An 18300-nucleotide genomic window follows, 5' to 3' on the forward strand; every position below is an offset into this window, starting at 1 on the left:
TTTTTAGTCTTAGTTTATTTATTACTGCTTTCTTGGTTTGATGACACTGTATAATGTTATGGTTCTGATGTGCTTGTTTTTATATAAAAAAAATTACTGTTATTTGAGCTATCTATTGATATTAATTTGGCATTTTTTTTATTCATCCCATACATCCATAATAATTTTATTTGGCTTGTTTTCACAGGCAAAAAAGAAATAGTTAGCTTTTGTCGGATTCGGACTTAGATTGTGGTCTCGTCACCGCATAGGCATTCACGTCGTTCTATAGGTTAGCCCTTCTTTTTAACAATATAGTTGAGGGGCTGGGTGTTATATGTTTTCCGAGAGCACTGAAATTTCAGAGTCTTATCTTTACTTACCAAGTTTGCCGATGACAACAGAAATTTTTTTAATTAGTATTTTGCAATTCTTCGTTTTAATTTTTCCTAAACTTGCACTTCATTTCCCACAGAACTGATAACAAACGAAATTGAGAATTCTTGCTTTGAACTTTTTAGGCTTAGCCTTCATCCAAGGATCTCCAGCAAACTCTTAAGCCATGTCCATGAGGAAAAAAAAAATTAAAAACATTGTACCTAAAATTCTTACTACGATTGTTAATACATGTACTACTTGTACACCTAACACTTCGCTTTCTTCTCATGATATACCGATGGATATAGAGAAACACATTCAAACGGCAAATGCACGTAATAGGCGAACTTTCTTGTTAAACGAGAAAAGAAAAAAAACATTTGATTGTTCTATAAATAAGACTACGTGTCCTTCTACTGAAACATTTGGCTCTCATAACTTACCTCATGGGACCGTCGTGGATCCAGAAAAATTACGAAAACTTCATCTTGCGGCTGCTGCACGAAAGAAAAGGTCTTTGATACTGAATGAAAAAAAAATGCAAGAGGCGCCGTTTCATCACTGCCCATGCTCCACAAGTGTCGGAGAAAAATACTTCTTGCGAAACATTTCCAACCGCTCATGAACGAACTTCTTTTGATCCAATACCAGGTTTTGTCCTCGTATCAAGTTCATGATCTGCATTCAGTTTAACAATTTCTGGTCGCTTCACAACTTGAAGCCCTACGTTTTTAATTTTTGTTATTATTTTATTTTCTTTCTATTTTAGGCTCCTCGTCTTCGTCTTGCCGCCTCAAATTCAGAAGGAGAAGACAAAACAACTTCAGCTTGAATGTAATTCCTGTGAAATCTAGCGTGCTTGACGAGCCAACTGTTTGCACATATTGTGGGGCTTTGTTATTTCAGTTTGAAAGGAAGGGGTTGTGTTGCTCCAATGGATATGTTACGCTAAAACTTAATGACGTGCCTCAAGAACTGTACGAGTTATTTGTGTCTCCGGCCGAGGAAGCACGACAATTCAAAAGATGCGCTCGAATTTATAACAGTAGCTTCGCTTTCACGTCCCTTGGAGTTAATTGTGACAAAAAACTGAGCTCAATGGATAAAGGTATATATACTTTTCGTATCCAAGGGCAAGTTCACCATACTATCAATCAGTTGATACCAAAAGATAAGAGTCCAGCCTTTCTACAATTGTATTTTTACGACACTGAGCATGAACTGGAAAATCGATTACAGTTCTCTAATTCATTGAATATGGAATTGCTTGCAAAGATACGTGAAATCCTACAAGTTAATCCGTACTGTCAATTTTTCCGGAGTCTTAAAGATGTTCCAGATTTGGAGGACCTGAAAATATCAATTCGTTGCGATCCTGGGCTTGATCAACGGGTTTATAATGCCCCTTCAGCGTCTCAAGTTGCTGCCTTATGGGTTGATGTGGATTCAACTAATGGCATCAACGCTCGTGATATCCTTGTTTCAGCTAAAGCCGGAGATAAATACAGAATTAATTATTATTTTGGGTGTTATGATCATCTTCAATATCCGTTATTATTTCCCTATGGAGATGCTGGATGGCACCGAGGCATAATTAAAGCTAAAAGAAGTGGAACTCGAACCAACTTTGTTCACTCATCTCTCCCTCATATGAATGAAATGGATTCGATTGACGAGCTAATAACAAATGAGACGACATGTATGTTTGTGGTGTTTGGTACATGCTACTTGGAAATACTTTAGTTTTTCATGTTAATTGACATGAGCTCTTTCCAATTTCTTTTTTTTTTCCCACAGCTTTTGAAAGTAATGCTAGAGCTTCAGTTTCTTGTCGTGAGTACTACTGTTATAGATTGCAGATAAGGCCGTTACAGAAGACTTTGTTGTTGCCTTCGGGCCGTTTATTGCAGCAGTATGTGGTTGATATGTACGTCAAATTGGAGACACAAAGGCTAGACTACTTTCGGCATAAACAAAAAGAAATACGAGCGGATCTTTACCAAGGAATCATAGACAGTGTTGATATGGGTCAATCTAAAGGCCATGACATTGGTAAACGAGTTATTTTACCCGCTACTTTTACAGGTGGTCCTCGAGATATGCGTAGGAGGTACATGGATGCTATGACTCTGGTTCAACGATTCGGAAAGCCGGATATCTTCTTAACCATGACTTGCAACCCAAATTGGCCAGAGATCAAGCAACAATTAGGAAGTACTGATTTGGCTCAAGATAGGCCAGACTTGGTGTCGCGTGTGTTTAGAGCAAAAGTTAAAGAGTTGAAGAACGACGTACTTAAGAGACAAATTTTGGGGTTTGTTGCTGCCTATGTTTACGTGATCGAGTTTCAGAAGCGAGGTCTTCCGCATGCTCATTTCTTGCTTATTCTCCATCAAAACTCGAAGCTCATCGGACCTGAAAACTACGATAACATTGTTTCAGCTGAAATCCCAAACCAAGACAAACATCCTCATTTACACTCTCTTGTTGCAAAACACATGATGCATGGTCCTTGCGGTTCGTTGAATCCAAAAAATGTATGCATGAAAAGTAGTGGAAAATGCAAGAGTGCCTACCCGAAGTCATTTTGTTCTCGTACACAAAAAAGTGATGACTCTTATCCCATTTATCGGCGCCGAGATAATGGTTGCAAAGTTCGGGTTCGTGGCCATGATTTAAACAATAAGTGGGTTGTTCCTTACAATCCATATTTGTTGGCAAAGTTTGACTGTCACCTAAATGTTGAGGTTTGTTGTACCATCAAGGCTGTTAAATATTTGTATAAATATGTGTACAAAGGCCATGATCGGGTATGTTTCGGGGTTGGCGAAAATTCCTCGACAGATATGCTAAATGAGATAGATGTCTACCAAACAGCTAGATGGATTTCTCCACCTGAGGCAACATGGCGACTCTATGGTTTTGCTGTAACAGAAATGCATCCTCCAATTTGCTCATTGCAGTTGCATCTCCTGGAAGGTCAACTTGTCACGTTCGATAATGATGCTGATCTTCACTCATTGGTCAATGATGAAATGATTAAAAGAACTATGCTTACAGAGTTCTTTGAGATGAATCTGAAAAATTCAAAGGCTAAATCTTTGTTGTATAGGGAATTTCCCGAGCACTTTGTGTGGAATAAACGTGAAAAAATATGGACTCGAAGGAAAATAAAAGGTGCCATTGGAAGAGTAGTTACTGCCAGTCTTGCTGAGGGTGAAAGATACTATATGCGGCTGTTATTAAACCATGTTACTGGCCCCACATCCTTTGATGACTTGAAAACTGTAAATGGGATCCATGCTCCTACATTTCGAGAAGCTGCTTTGCTCCACGGACTTCTTGATGGAGATGATAGCTATGAAGTATGTTTGAGAGAAGCTTCTACCTATCAAATGCCTTGTGCACTCCGCAGATTGTTTGCCACTATTCTTTCGTTTTGCAGCCCTCGTGACCCACGGTTATTGTGGGACCAATTCAAAGGACCAATGTCAGAAGACTATACTAATGTTCATTCAGAACATCACACATCAGAAGTTCTAGCATTGCAAAACATCAACTCCATTCTTGAACCAATGGGGAAAAATATCAACGACTATTTTCTCGTCAATTTCCAGGTTGGTGATGGCTTTATACATAGTGCATGAAATATTATTTATTTTTTAACCAATGGGAAAAAATTACGATAATTGATTCTCTGTAAATTTTTAGGTTGATTCTCGATTATTTGACAATACATCAGAACTTATTTCCGAAGAAATGGAGTTATGCGTTTCCGATGATGATATCCACGCCGTGAATATGCTAAACACCGAGCAAAAAAAAGCATTTGATCAGATTCTTCATAAAGTTTCTTCAGAGGAGCCTGGTTTATTTTTTATTGACGGTCCTGGAGGGACAGGGAAAACATTTTTGTACCGTGTATTGCTTGCTGCCGTAAGATCTAAAAATCAAATTGCTCTTGCAACAGCATCTTCTGGAGTAGCAGCAGGTATATTGCCTGGCGGACGCACTGCTCATTCAAGATTTAAAATTCCACTCCAGGTAGATGAGAACTCTGTTTGCGGTGTGACCAAACAGTCGTCTCTTGCCAAACTATTTAAGTTAACAAAGCTTATAATATGGGATGAAGCACCAATGATGCCCCGGCGAGCGATTGAGGCTGTTGATCGAATGTTGCGAGATGTGAACAATTCTTCCTTACCTTTTGGTGCAAAGGTCGTTGTTCTGGGAGGTGATTTTCGTCAAGTGTTGCCGGTGGTGCCAAAAGGTTCTAAAAAAGATATTATGAATGCTAGCCTTGTTCATTCGCATTTATGGAAATATTTTACGAAGATCAAGTTGGTTCAAAATATGAGAGCAAGGTTAGACTCTACATTTTCAGATTTCTTGCTCAGGGTCGGAGATGGACAAGAACCATGTGATTCTTCTGATAGAATTCATTTACAAAATAATATGGTTTTACCATTTATTGATGATGGCACATCTTTAACCCGATTAGTAGATGTTGTCTTTCCGAAGGTTAGTCTACATCCCGATCAATTGCGTTTCATAATTAGTCGCGTCATTCTGACACCTAAAAATGAATGTGTTGATAAAATCAACAAGTTGCTGATGGATCGCTTCCCTGGAGATGTTGTCAAGTATTACAGCTTTGATGAACCCCTTGATGGTGTGGGTCAACATTTTACTGAAGATTTTCTCAATACTTTGGTGCCTAATGGAATACCTCCTCACGAATTGATCCTAAAAAAAAATTGCCCGGTGATGCTTCTGCGAAATATCAACTCATCAGAGGGACTATGCAATGGAACAAGGCTAATTTGCAAACATTTTGAAAGAAATGTTATTCATGCTGAAGTAGTTGGGGGTGATTACTCAGGGAAAATAGTTTTCCTACCTAGGATTCCTTTTATCCCACTTGACACCAACTCATGTCCATTTGCTTTCAAGCGTAGACAATTTCCGATACGCCCATGTTTTGCAATGACAATTAATAAAGCTCAAGGACAGACTTTGGACTATGTTGGTTTATATTTACCGGAGCATGTGTTCTCACACGGACAATTATACGTTGCTTTGTCGAGGGCTAGAAATTCTGGTTCTATAAAGGTGTTGATCAAGCCAAATGATGGTGACAATATTTCTCTTCCGTGCACAAAGAATGTTGTTTATCACGAGGTCTTATCCTTGGCGAATACTGATTCCAATTGCATAATTACCTCATCTTGTAACACATGAGGTACATGATATTCCATTACATTTGTATATTACTTACTTTTTGTATTTTTTTAGACTTTAAGCTATGAAACTTTTTTTTAGGAAGATGAATTTCCAGTAAAAGTAGTATTTTTTTTTTTGTTATGGTGGTATTGCCATTGTTGACATTGTTCATTTCCTTCACATGAGAACAAACTCATTTTTGTAGTTTAAACTGATTTCCTAAGCTCGATATGGTGGTATTGACATTATTCATTTCCTTCAGGTATTGTGGTCATTAAGACAACCTCATTTTTGGAGTTTAAACTGATTTCCTAAGCTCGATATGGTGGCATTGACATTGTTTATTTCCTTCAGGTATTGACATTGTTCATTTCCTTCACGTATTGACATTGTTTATTTCCTTAACGTATTGGCATTGTTCATTTCCTTCAAGTATTGTGGTCACTTCTGCCTTTTTCCCAATCCATTTTTAAATAATGCTACAACATTACTTCTAAGTCACTGTGATTCTTAATGGACATTCAGAAAATACATAATAAGAATTATATTAGGCAATTATTTATAATATGTATATATATATATATATATATATATATATATATATATATATATATACATACTTAAAAAACAATTAGTAAAATAATGTGCAATTTTGGTTAAGAAATAAGCTTTTCTTTCTCCTCTAAATTCTAGGCTGACAAAAAGTTACGTTACTTTTAGTTAAAAATATATCTCATTTTTTTAATTCATTGTTATTTCCTGGAAGAGTCAGGGAACTTGAGGTATGAAGCTCAAGTAAAAATGTAACTTTTTCTTTTGCATTTTCTTACCATACACCAAATGGAATATGAAGAGTCACATTATTACTTTAAGCCAAGAAACAACTCTGACATTATAATGTCACTTCTATCATTCCACTAGAATATGAAGAAGCAAGAATATGAAGAACCTACAGATTACATTTAATAGAAAAATAATCAGCCAATTTTTGTTTTTCTTACAGGTCTTTAAATACCATAACCAATGCTTTTATATCAAATTACTTCACTTGTCACAATCTTTTTACTCTCAACTTATCTGAGATATTGACTCTCTCTCCACATGATGAGTTCATGGTAAGCTTCTATTTAGTTTCAGAAATATTAACTCCATCACTACATTTGATAATTCATTTATGTCACTGCTACACGAAACACTCATTTTCCCAACTTTGTCAACCTTTATCATTCATCAAGTCATGCCTACATTTGTAGTACTCTTGTTGCATCAAAAAAATACAAGTTGATTCCAGAGGTGCAAAAAGATGAATTGGGCTGGACAGCAAAGATAGTTGTTGCTGAAAAAACAACACCTCGTTCATCAACTCGAAGTCCTACAAAATATCAGTCGCTGATCTTAGTGGATCCACAGGTCTCTTTATTTTATAACAAAACTAATATCTAAACTTTGTAAAGCTATGATATTTATCTTTGCTTTTATTTTCTCAGGGAAACAAGATCCGCGCTGTTGTTTTTGATTCAGCCATTAACGCATTTCAAAACAAATTGCAACTGACAAAAACGTATCTCATATCTAATGCGTCTGTCAAGGAAGCAAAACTAGAATATAGAGAGCGCAATGACGAGCTGTATTGGATTCTAAACTCGAGAACAACTATTCAAGAAGTTGAAGAAAACAATGCCACTTTATTGGAGTCTACTTACAACTTTACTCCTTTCTCTGAACTTCAATCTTATATGGACAAAGTCTCAGATATCAGTAATATAACTTACATCTAGCTTTCTTTTTTTATTTGTTCGCTGAACTCTTCTCATTTCTTATTAACTATTCTCATTTCTTTTTTTCTGCAGATATCATGGCTGTTGTTTTAGATATTCGTCCGAAAAGAAAAATCCAGACAAAGGCGTCAACTTCAAGCACAATCCAAGAGCTGATTCTTATGAATGCAGAGTATGAAATTTCACCCTTCAAGAATTTTATGCAATTAGTCTTATATATCAAGTCAATATTGACTCATACATTACCTCAAATTCTCATTTTCAGATTACAAACCGTCACCCTAACTATGTGGGATTCTTTCACCGAAAATGAATGCGAAACACTCTCAGCCATGATTCATAAGAAGCCAATCATTGCTGGACTTCAGTTACGTGTTGTGTCGCACAATGGTCAGTCCTCTAATACAAAGTTACAAGCAGGACATTCGGTAAAATTACTTGGCATATCATTGGCTTATCATGAATTTTGTCATTTAGGTGATAAGTTGACAGTGCTAGGCTAGAACTAGAAGATGCATAATGTGCTATTTAGATCATTTAATGAACATTTCAGATAAGCTTTACAAGGCTTTTTAAACCATATATAAAAAAACTTTGATTGTCTATGTTTAATGTACCATCAAATTTCTTAGTTAAAACTTTTTATAAATAAGAAGAAAAAAAATGTAGCTTATGTCGCTTATCTTTTTGCATTTTTTTTCAGGTACTATTAATGTCCAGACAAAACCTATAACTTGCTTTGTCATCGAACCTCAATTCAACGGTGCAAAACAGCTTCGCGAATGGTATATTACTAAACAAAAAAAAATTAATAGTAAAATTTATTTTGTCAAATTATATTTGTCAATTAACTTGTATCTTCCTATTGTAAAACAGGATCATCGAAAACTCTTCTAGACTTTTTGATATCATAACCAACAAAAATTATGAAGCTTCATCCATCCCTCTCCGTCCTCCTCCCGTTGATCACATTGTTCCAATCAGCCTTGTCGATGATATGCTTCTAACGGTATAATATTTTCTTTTTTCACATGCTGAATTCTTTCCTGATTTTACATTTAAACCATAGCAACCCATCATTATTCGCTTAATTTTTTTTTAATCAAATAGTCTTCTTGCTGTTTATGCATAGTTCTTCGGATTTATCATCATTTATTTATTTCTTTAAATTTACAGAGACCAACATTCTGGGTGAAGGGTAAGCTTGTTGTTACAAACACCAAACAACCTTTTTGGTACACATCTTGTGATAGATGTCATAGATCGACCGGATCAGCTCTGCGAAGCTTGTTCGAATGCCTTTTTTGTGACACTCCCCAAGCCAAAGCCATACCTTGGTACGATGCAAAATAGTTATTTATTCTAGGTACATTGTTATACAATATATAATATCATATAAACATCAATTTTATATTAGGCCTAGAGTTGTTGTGGATATTGAAGACTCATCTGGTTGCATATCGGCCACTGTTTTCGGAGGGGTCGCTGAGAAAATATTTTCTGGGACTGCATCGGACTTTGTTGATGCAACATCAAAAGTAAGTCATTAACCTAACCAAATGTTACCAACACATTTTTAGACCGCATGAATAAAATTAAAATGTTGTCTTTTATTTTTTGAAAGAAATGATCATTTATTGTTTTATTTTTTTAACTGAATTATAATGTCTCACTATTGCTCAAACGTGGTGAATTTAATTTTAGACAAAAGGAAATTTTATTATTGAGAAATCATGCAATTCATGACACTTTAGCTATTGCTTTCTAATGTTTTGGGCCCGACAAAAAAAGGTGTCTTCGTTGTACTTTACCTAGGCTTAAAATGCAGTTTGCTAATTGAGTTGTCAATCCTTATTCGATTTAGGATTAATTATTATTTATGTTTATTTGCTAGGCAATTGATCAAGAAACTTTGGTTCCATTCTTTGACCTCTCTGGAAAAGACAACTACATTGTTTATTTAAAGACCCAAAAGAATGAGGCATCCTACACCACGGGAACAAAGTTCACGATAGTTTTCGCTGCTGAAGACGCTGCCCCTGTTTCATCTTCTCAGTCATTACCACATCAAGAATATCAGGAAAAAAATGACGGTGCCATCGTTTTAGCTGTGGAAAAGGAAAAACAAGACACGAAGATAGCTGAAGCACCTATATCCGACACTCATAAGGAAGAAAGCACCAGACTTGAGAAAAAACCAAGAATTAACTGAACTGTTGCAGCTTTTGGTTTTTGAACCTACCCTTTTGATATTTAATCTACAGGTATTTTGCATGTTTTAGGAGGTTGGGTTCTGCTGTTTTTGGGCAAGTTGTGTTGCAGGCTGTTTGTTTTTTAGTTTGAGAGAATATGGCAGGTGTTGTCTCTATGAGATTTTGTTAGCCTTCTATTACTATTTCGGTTAATGTAAAAACTTTAGTTCATTTCTAAATTTGGTATTACTGTTCAGTGTTTATAAGCTCCCCCCGTTATATTTATTATAAGAGAAGCTCTCTCTGTTATATATTGTTGTGTTCAATTGGTCATATGTTATTGTATTTTACAACTGATTATTCTTAGGAAATGCATCTTTGTAGTGCTCTAATGGAGAACTAGCTGTAGATTTAATGTGGCAAAGTAATTAGAGACGTAAATGTTCGATAATACTCGAATCAAGACTTTACATGGATGTCTTGGTCCAAAAAAATAAAGGGCACAATCTTTTTCTTTGATCTATTATTTCTCTCAATATTTCATGCTTATCCATTTTAAAAAAATTAGATAAAGTGTTATTTACATTTTAATTATTTATCACTTTTCATAGTTTTTTTTAGATCTTTATATTTTGTGATGCCTATTGATTGAATGGAAACTGTGAAGAACTTTTTTTTTAACTTATGTAATATTGGCTGTGTTTGGCACAGCTTTTTTAAGCCTGTTTTTGCTGTTAACAAAAACCAAAATACAATCTTACTGTTTGGTAAAACAGTTTTTAGAAAAAAATTCAAAAACGATTTTAAAAATTGTACATGAGTCACAAAAGCTACGAATCTTAGCTTTTAGAAAAAACGTTTTTGTATTTGATATAAAATTACTTTAATATCCTCACGCGATTATTCATATCACTGTTAAATATTTATTTTATGTCTATTTTAGTCTTTTTACTATAATATATTTATTTTACCAAACGCAAAATCAGCTTTTGTTACCAGCAACAACTGTTTTATAAACTGCTTACCAAACACCTATCAGTTTAAATTTTTTTTTTTTTTTTTCCAAAAACTGAATCTAAAAGCGTTTTTTTTTAAAACAAAGCTATGCCAAACGATGCCATTATTAATTTTTATAATTTATATTATTTTAAATCATTCGGGCGTAGCGCGTTTATAAAACTAGTTATATTATAATTATATATAAGTAATAAAGAGGAGGCGTCTTCCAACTTTTCTCCACGATCTGACACGTGGCTATCTATATGAGCGACACGTAGCGATCAAAATTGGTGACGTTTCTACTTCTTCCTCATTATTTTGTGGCGATTCTGAAGCAAATCTGGTCCCGACCTTTCAACTTCTTCCTTATTATTTTCTTAAAAAAGTCCTTTACAAACACCATTAGATAAGGTTGGACTTGTATCTAATACTCTCTGTCTTTTCCCACTTTTACCAACGGAGTGTTCAATCCACAGTTTAATCTATTTGTCAATGTCCGAGAAGGTACATTTTCGCTGCCCCTGAGATGGTCATACTCGTTTTAGCATCGAAAAAAAAGCTTTATTGCATTGATGGGATTTGCATATCGCCGCCGAAGCAGCACAGGTGCGACCACCGAGATTGTTGCGGTTCAGCTTGGATGCGACAACATTCGTGGTTAGTTATCTCACCGAATCGGTTTTTCTTTGTGATCAAATTTGGCTGAAATGTGATGCTATGAACAGAACCGCGTGTAGCGATCGGAGGAAATGACTTTTACGCATTCTCTCGTATCGACCTGAGCGGCAAGCGAATCACGGGGATCGAGTGGAGTCACCTCAACATGTCATGGGACAAAACGGAGCTCTGGGTCGGATATATTTTCGAAACTGGGTAATTCACGTTTTGTTTCTTCACCTCTCAATTTCGTCGATGTGCTGTTCACTCCAAAGTTGACAAGTTTTTTGTGTGAAGAGCTATTGAGAAGCGCGTCTGTATTGCCGACTCTGACCCTTCTATTCGCGAGGCTCCAACTAAATCCAATTGGTCATCAACTGGTAGTTTAAGAATTAGTCTTTTTTTATAACAAATTTATAATTAAGAATTAGTTTTGTAATTGTATAGCCTTATTGGGATATACGAGTTTGGAAGCTAAAACGTTTTGTTTTGATCATAAATTCATTTCTTTATTCATCATCATATTTGAATAGATGCATGGGTGGGAACAATTTTTCGTCACTGATCGGAAAAGCGGGTTTTGGAATCTTCATAAATGGGTACAACCTCGATTTTTTATGCCGTGTATCAATTGGTAAAAATTCAACATGCCGATCATCACATGCTCTACTGTTTTTCCACAGGTTGAGAATGACAACACGGTCGCATCAATTTATTCCTTGGACACAGAGTCTTCGAAACCGTTGTGGGTCTTTGGAACTAATTCTTACGAGTTTGTCGAGAGCCGAAAGGGAGAAAACTTTATTGTCTGCAGATACAGGTAAACCTCGAGACACTAGCCAAGTAATGGCTTTGCATTTATCAGCTAATCTTGATTTTACTTTGGATTCTCTCACTTGCAAAAAGGGTGGCCATATGTAAGCTCTTTTTTTCTTTTTCTTTTTGGTTAAATAAAAAACGGGTTATTCAAATCAAAATAACAGAGAAATTTGAAATATATAGGATGAAATCATAGGAATAATCCAGGTTCTAAGTCAAAATCAATGTTTAAATTCATCTTTAGTGTTTGGCTCAGCGATGTTGAGCTTCTTCGAAGCTGCACGGAGGAATAGCGCATACGGAATCGTCCAGTCCGTCGACAAAGACTTAATTAGGTACTACTCTACTGGAAAACATGAAGTTGGTATCATTATTAACTGCAATATTGGTTTGCAAAATTTGTAATATGCTATTAAGTATTGACTTGTACACTTTATTTGAGAAGTTATCAAGTTAAACTTACTCTACTCAGTTTGTAGACTTTATTTGATCATTTATTAATGTGTAGACTATCTTGATGTATTTTTTGTTTGGTAGTGAAGGAATGCTTTTTAGATGTGTGAAGTACACAACATGCTATCCATTAAAAGCTTTCAAGCTTATGAATTTTTTATTTTATTTTGTTTAATAAGGCTACTGAGAGATTACAGTCAGAAGATTACAAGGTCAATTAGACCTTTAATCCTAAGAACGATGTGGCTTTGGAAAAGTTGGATGACATGTAGGAGCTAGACTTTGATAGCGATTTTACGGCAATTCGAGTTTGACTGCGAATTCGTCAAAGGATCGGGCCAGTCATGATGTGTCGGGTGAGCTCTTTGTTTCTCCTTGTTTGATTGAAACTCATATATTATGATAAATTCGCATTTTAGAGGTAAACATAAAGTTATCTACATGCTAATATTAGATAAAAATCAAACCCAATGAAAATGTACACTTGAGAAACCGTGCATAAGTTATTTTGGCCAAAACATGATGAGTTTTTTATTTTTATTTTTTGGGTGTTATGAGAAGCCCCAGGCAGTTCTCGATTCATGGACTAGAAGATGAAGGAAGAGGAAGTGTAGACAGGGCTAATTCGCAGAAACTAACAACTAATGATGCAATAACCTATTTCAAACCATACTTGTTCAAGGTTTCAATTCTCTCCTTAGTTTTTTTCATTTGAAATTTTTTTATTCGGAATTCGTTATATTTAATATTCCTATCTTATCGGAATTGTGTGCTATGTTTGATGCTCAATTTTCTATTTTTCACAGTTAACTTACATTCACACAAAACGTGGTTACTGTTGCTGGTTAGTTCTAATCTGGTTTTCATGAAAAGATCTGTTTTCTTTAGGCTGTCCTTTTTTTTTTTCCTTATCATGCGTTGTGAAGATTTTACATGTGAAACAGAGTTGAAGTCCTTTTTATTAAGACACAAGCTTAAATACCCGCGCGTTGCTGCGGGTTCGTTAATATATTTTGTTGTTAATGAGTTATCAAATAATTGATAACATTCTTTTTATGAAAAATTTGGGTTCCTTAGAATATTGTTATCAAATAATTGATAACATTCTTTTTTATGAATATGACTTATTCAAAATAACACAATAAAGTTTCTGGCATGTAAATTAATAATATAAGATTAGTTTTAGTTCATATTACGTTAGTGACATATCATATACATACACCAAAAAATCAAAATAAAAGTTGCACAAAAATAAAAAAATTATTACAGCCCATAAATTGTTTGCGGTGTTAATTCAAAATATTTATAAAAGGTAAAACACATATTTTGAAATTAATCATCATTCAGTTTCCTTTTTTTGCTGATTTCTTTGTCACTGCATAAAAAAAAAATAAAGAAAACAAATTAATTTTGATAATTAAAATGCGAATGATAATTTTTTTTGCATATAAAGTAAAAATATGAAATACCTGGATGAGGCGCGTTTTCGTGAATCGTTCGAGCTGTATATTAACATTCTACAAATTCTTACTCGGATAAAATTGCATCTTTGCTTTGCCTTCAATTCTCTAATAGGGGTCGCCATTTTCTGAAATTTTTATATACATATATTCAAAAATTAAAAAATATTTGTTAATATTATGTGTTAAAAGAAAATTTTCAAGCTAACAAAGTAAAATTTCCAAAATAAATAAATTGATTGTATTATAGATTGTAAATTGTCATTTGCTAAACATTAAATATGTTAATTAACAAATAACTGTTTTACAAACATAATATATAAATTTTGAGTTAACAAATAATTGTTTTACAAACATATTTATAGAAGCTATATGGATATGCCTTCCAAGGTATGTGGTTTGATTTGATCCTTTTAAATGATTTATTATTAATTTTCCCAGCTAAGTTACAATACCAAACGGCAGTTATATCTAAGATCAAATATATTTTTTATAGGACTGTATACAATTTTAGAAAGAAAAAAAAAACACTATAATATAGGGAGATTTGCGTCAATGTCACAAATTCGTCGGGTTTTTGCATTTATGTCACAAAGTTGTCAAAATTGCATTTGTGTCACGTATTTATATTCGTGTCACATGTGCAAATTTCAAATTACTCTCTCTCATCATTTAATCTTTTTATTAGTTACTCAATATCTTCTGAATTTTTACAATACCTCATTAAAAATCACTTTATTTTCCTCTAAAACTTTCTAAAATTTTTGCGTGTGACTTATTTGCAATTGGATTACCAATTTGTGACATAAGATGCAAATACCACTACAATATATTGCATATACTAACTATATGGAAATACACAAACATAATTAAATGAAAATAGAAGCCCAGTTAGAAAGCCCAAACAAAAAGATTACCGCCATAATTATAATAACAAAGGCCAAGTTCATTTAATTAAATGCTTTTTTCATTTACTTTGGTTTTTTTTTTTTTTAATTGAACTTGGCCTTTGTTATTATAATTATGGCGGTAGTCTTTTTGTTTGGGCTTTCTAACTGGACTTCCATTTTCATTTAATTACGTTTGTGTATTTCCATATAGTTAGTATATGCAATATATTATAGTGTTTTTTTTTTCTTTCTAAAATTGTATACAGTCCTATAAAAAATATATTTGATCTTAGATATAACTGCCGTTTGGTATTGTAGCTTAGCTGGAAAATTAATTGAAAATAATTTAAAAGGATCAAATCAAACCACATACCTTGGAAGGCATATCCATATAGCTTCTATAAATATGTTTGTAAAACAATTATTTGTTAACGTATTAAATTCTTACAAAATCTAGAATACAACCAATTTACTTATTCTCAAAATTTATATATTATGTTTGTAAAACAGTTATTTATTAATTAACATATTAAATGTTTAGCAAATGACAATTTATCTATAATACAATCAATTTATTTATTTTGGAAATTTTACTTTGTTAGTTAGCTTGAAAATTTTCTTTTAACACATAATATTAACAAATATTTTTTAATTTTTGAATATATGTACATAAAAATTTTAGAAAATGGCAACCCCTATTAGAGAATTGAAGGCAAAACAAAGATGCAATTTTATCCGAGTAAGAATTTATAGAATGTTAATATACAGCTCGAACGATTCACGAAAACGCGCCTCATCCAGGTATTTCATATTTCTACTTTATATGCAAAAAAAAATTATCATTCGCATTTTAATTATCAAAACTAATTTGTTTTCTTTAATTTTTTTTATGCAGCGACAAAGAAATCAACAAAAAAAGGAAACTGAATGATGATTAATTTCAAAATATGTGTTTTACCTTTTATAAATATTTTGAATTAACACCGCAAACAATTTATGGGCTATAATAATTTTTTATTTTTGTGCAACTTTTATTTTGATTTTTTGGTGTATGTATATGATATGTCACTAATGTAATATGAACTAAAACTAATCTTATATTACTAATTTACATGTCAGAAACTTTATTGTGTTATTTTGAATAACTCATATTCACAAAAAAGAATGTTATCAATTATTTGATAACAATATTCTAAGGAACCCAAATTTTTCATAAAAAGAATGTTATCAATTATTTGATAACTTATTAACAATAAAATATATTAACGAACCCGCAGCAACGCGCAGGTATTTATATATATATATCTCTCTGGTGAAAAACAATACTTAGTAAGGATATTTTTTTGTATGTTACACTTCCCGACCTCTCTCATAAATAGTGTGGTTCTTGTAATTACCTGAGTTTGTTGTGTTTACAGGGATTCTTGAAGAGCAAGCGGTGCGGTAGGGTGGGGTTGAGTGGCGCCTGTCTGATGGCTATGTGTGTGTGTATATATATATATATATATAAAAGACTTATCCATAAACAGATTGTTCTAGAGAAGATTGTTCTAGAGAAGTGGCATTGTAAGACTTATCCAAAAACAGATTCTTCTAGAGAAGTGGCATTGTAATTTGTAAATTGTATAGATTTATTTTTTTAATATCTCGTAAGATTTGTCCAGACTCTGGAGATGTCTAGAGTCACAGTGGCATTTTTTTTAATATCTCGTAAGATTTGTCCAGACTCTGTCTAGAGTCACAGTGGCATTGTTGTAATTATGATATCAATAAATGGCATTTTCGTAATTTCAGGGAATTGCGTAACAATATTTTGAGTCTGATTGAACAGTAAACGCGTGCTTCTTATATATATATATATATATATATATATATATATATATATATATATATATATATATCTCCTCAAGATGGTTGAAACAGGGTATTCTCTAACTTGACTGGTAGAAACAGTATTCAATATGTGTTGTTATTCTATGCAGTCATCGATCGATGGATTGAAAATGAAGGAGATGGGGACTGATTTTTATTGGTAACAGATTTGCATTTAGATCCTTTTATTGTTTTTAGGAATGAAGTATACCGTGTCTATTATCGAAGAATGATATTCGCTCGTTATTGTAAGTAAGTAACAATTAAACCCGTAATAACATAGCACAATGTAGAGTTTATATATATGCAGCACACACGAATGATTAACAAAGTTATCAAATTATAAATATATGAATTAGACATATTCCGAAAACAAATATGATTTGTATCCTTCTTAAAGTTTAGAATTGCGTAGTACCTTTATATTATAGTGTTGAAATATAATATATTTATTTTTCCTATAAAATCTCTCTATATTTTTCTCTTCTTCAAGAGTTGACAATTTTTTTTTTATTAAAAATTAATAATAATTTTACAGACCCGCACATAGCGCGTTTTTGAAACTAGTACATATATATATCCACGTCGATCTGCAATGAGAGAAGCTCATGGCATCAAATGGAATTTCATATTCTCACACTACAAGCCAACAATAACTCACAGTCTATATGAACAAGGAGTAAAAAATGGCTGATATTGTTTACAGTGGATCGAGCCACTTAATTCGTTTCTTTACTAATTTCCTTGAAATTCCAGCAAAATTTGGCCACTTTCCGGCCAATTTCATTTTTTTTATATATAAAAATTTGTTCTATAACATTTCCGTCCACATTCTTATTGATTGTCGGTATTTCCGTAAATTTGAACCGTCCACGCAACCGACGACAGAATGAAGTACAGAATAAAGATCCACAAATAAAATATCAGAATATACACTCCAACCTGAACAAGATGATCGCTCATAAGAATGAGGCTAAGGTTTTGAACAAATAATCAATGGGAATTTGAGGCCAAGACGATTTAGAAAACACCACATGATTACATATTGAACTTCTAATATGTTAACAAGCTCTATTCTTATTACTATAGGTTTTATGGTAAAAATAAAATATAAACATATGGATTTGAAATGCTTTACAATCACTGTGAAGAATTTTGAAATGTGTGTAAGATCTGATGGCTTAATTAGCGAAAATAAGATGAGATAACACGAAATATATATTGTACATGGGACAATGCCTGATTTTAATATATGTGTGTTAAAATTATTGTTCTTATTTAAATATGTCATTATTTTTTTATTTTTTTTTCTTTAACGGGCCTAAAATATTATCTTTTCGCTTAAGGACACCGTATACATTGGCTACGTAAAGGTTTGAGGTAGCTTGAGTTCAGTGGCTAAAGATGAATACCAATCGACAGATTTTCTACGTAATTTAAAAAAAAAAAAAATTAATGACCTAATTTAATATTTAAAATAAACAATTCGAATGCAAATTAAATGGTTTAAATGATGCGCTATATCGGATCACGAATCATATATGACACATCTTCCCAATATATATAAAAAAAGAGGGAGATAGATAAAATAACACAAAAG

At 33.2% G+C, this 18300-nt stretch overlaps 2 protein-coding genes across 11 annotated transcripts; both read left to right on the plus strand.

Annotated features, from left to right (window-relative positions):
• The first annotated feature begins 655 nt into the window (after nt 1-655).
• Nucleotides 656-7861, plus strand: LOC149400539 (uncharacterized). The gene is made up of 8 exons (XM_089610446.1): nt 656-692; nt 1127-2056; nt 2155-3974; nt 4069-5538; nt 7068-7338; nt 7431-7530; nt 7624-7748; nt 7836-7861. The coding sequence occupies exons 1-8, from the start codon at nt 656-658 to the stop codon at nt 7859-7861; spliced, it is 4779 nt and encodes a 1592-aa protein (XP_089466572.1).
• Nucleotides 7862-10777: 2916 nt separating this feature from the next.
• Nucleotides 10778-16886, plus strand: LOC149400540 (uncharacterized). 10 transcript variants are annotated; one of them, XM_089613397.1, is made up of 9 exons: nt 10789-11053; nt 11151-11206; nt 11275-11422; nt 11504-11586; nt 11740-11805; nt 11890-12026; nt 12270-12360; nt 12658-12834; nt 13040-13350. In XM_089613397.1, the coding sequence occupies exons 5-8, from the start codon at nt 11744-11746 to the stop codon at nt 12755-12757; spliced, it is 390 nt and encodes a 129-aa protein (XP_089469523.1). In that variant the 5' UTR covers nt 10789-11053; nt 11151-11206; nt 11275-11422; nt 11504-11586; nt 11740-11743; the 3' UTR covers nt 12758-12834; nt 13040-13350. The 10 variants fall into 10 exon arrangements, with proteins under 10 accessions (XP_089469524.1, XP_089469521.1, XP_089469520.1 ...); XM_089613398.1 differs by having other exon boundaries at nt 10778-11206; XM_089613391.1 differs by lacking the exons at nt 11275-11422; nt 11504-11586; nt 11740-11805 and adding an exon at nt 16811-16864 and having other exon boundaries at nt 10782-11206; nt 13040-13160; nt 13285-13322.
• Nucleotides 16887-18300: the final 1414 nt, after the last annotated feature.

Source organism: Urtica dioica, chromosome 4, assembly GCF_054948205.1.
Source record: "Urtica dioica subsp. dioica isolate 48M chromosome 4, U.dioica_male_clone48M_v1_H2, whole genome shotgun sequence".
In the NCBI taxonomy this organism is placed as follows: domain Eukaryota; kingdom Viridiplantae; phylum Streptophyta; class Magnoliopsida; order Rosales; family Urticaceae; genus Urtica; species Urtica dioica.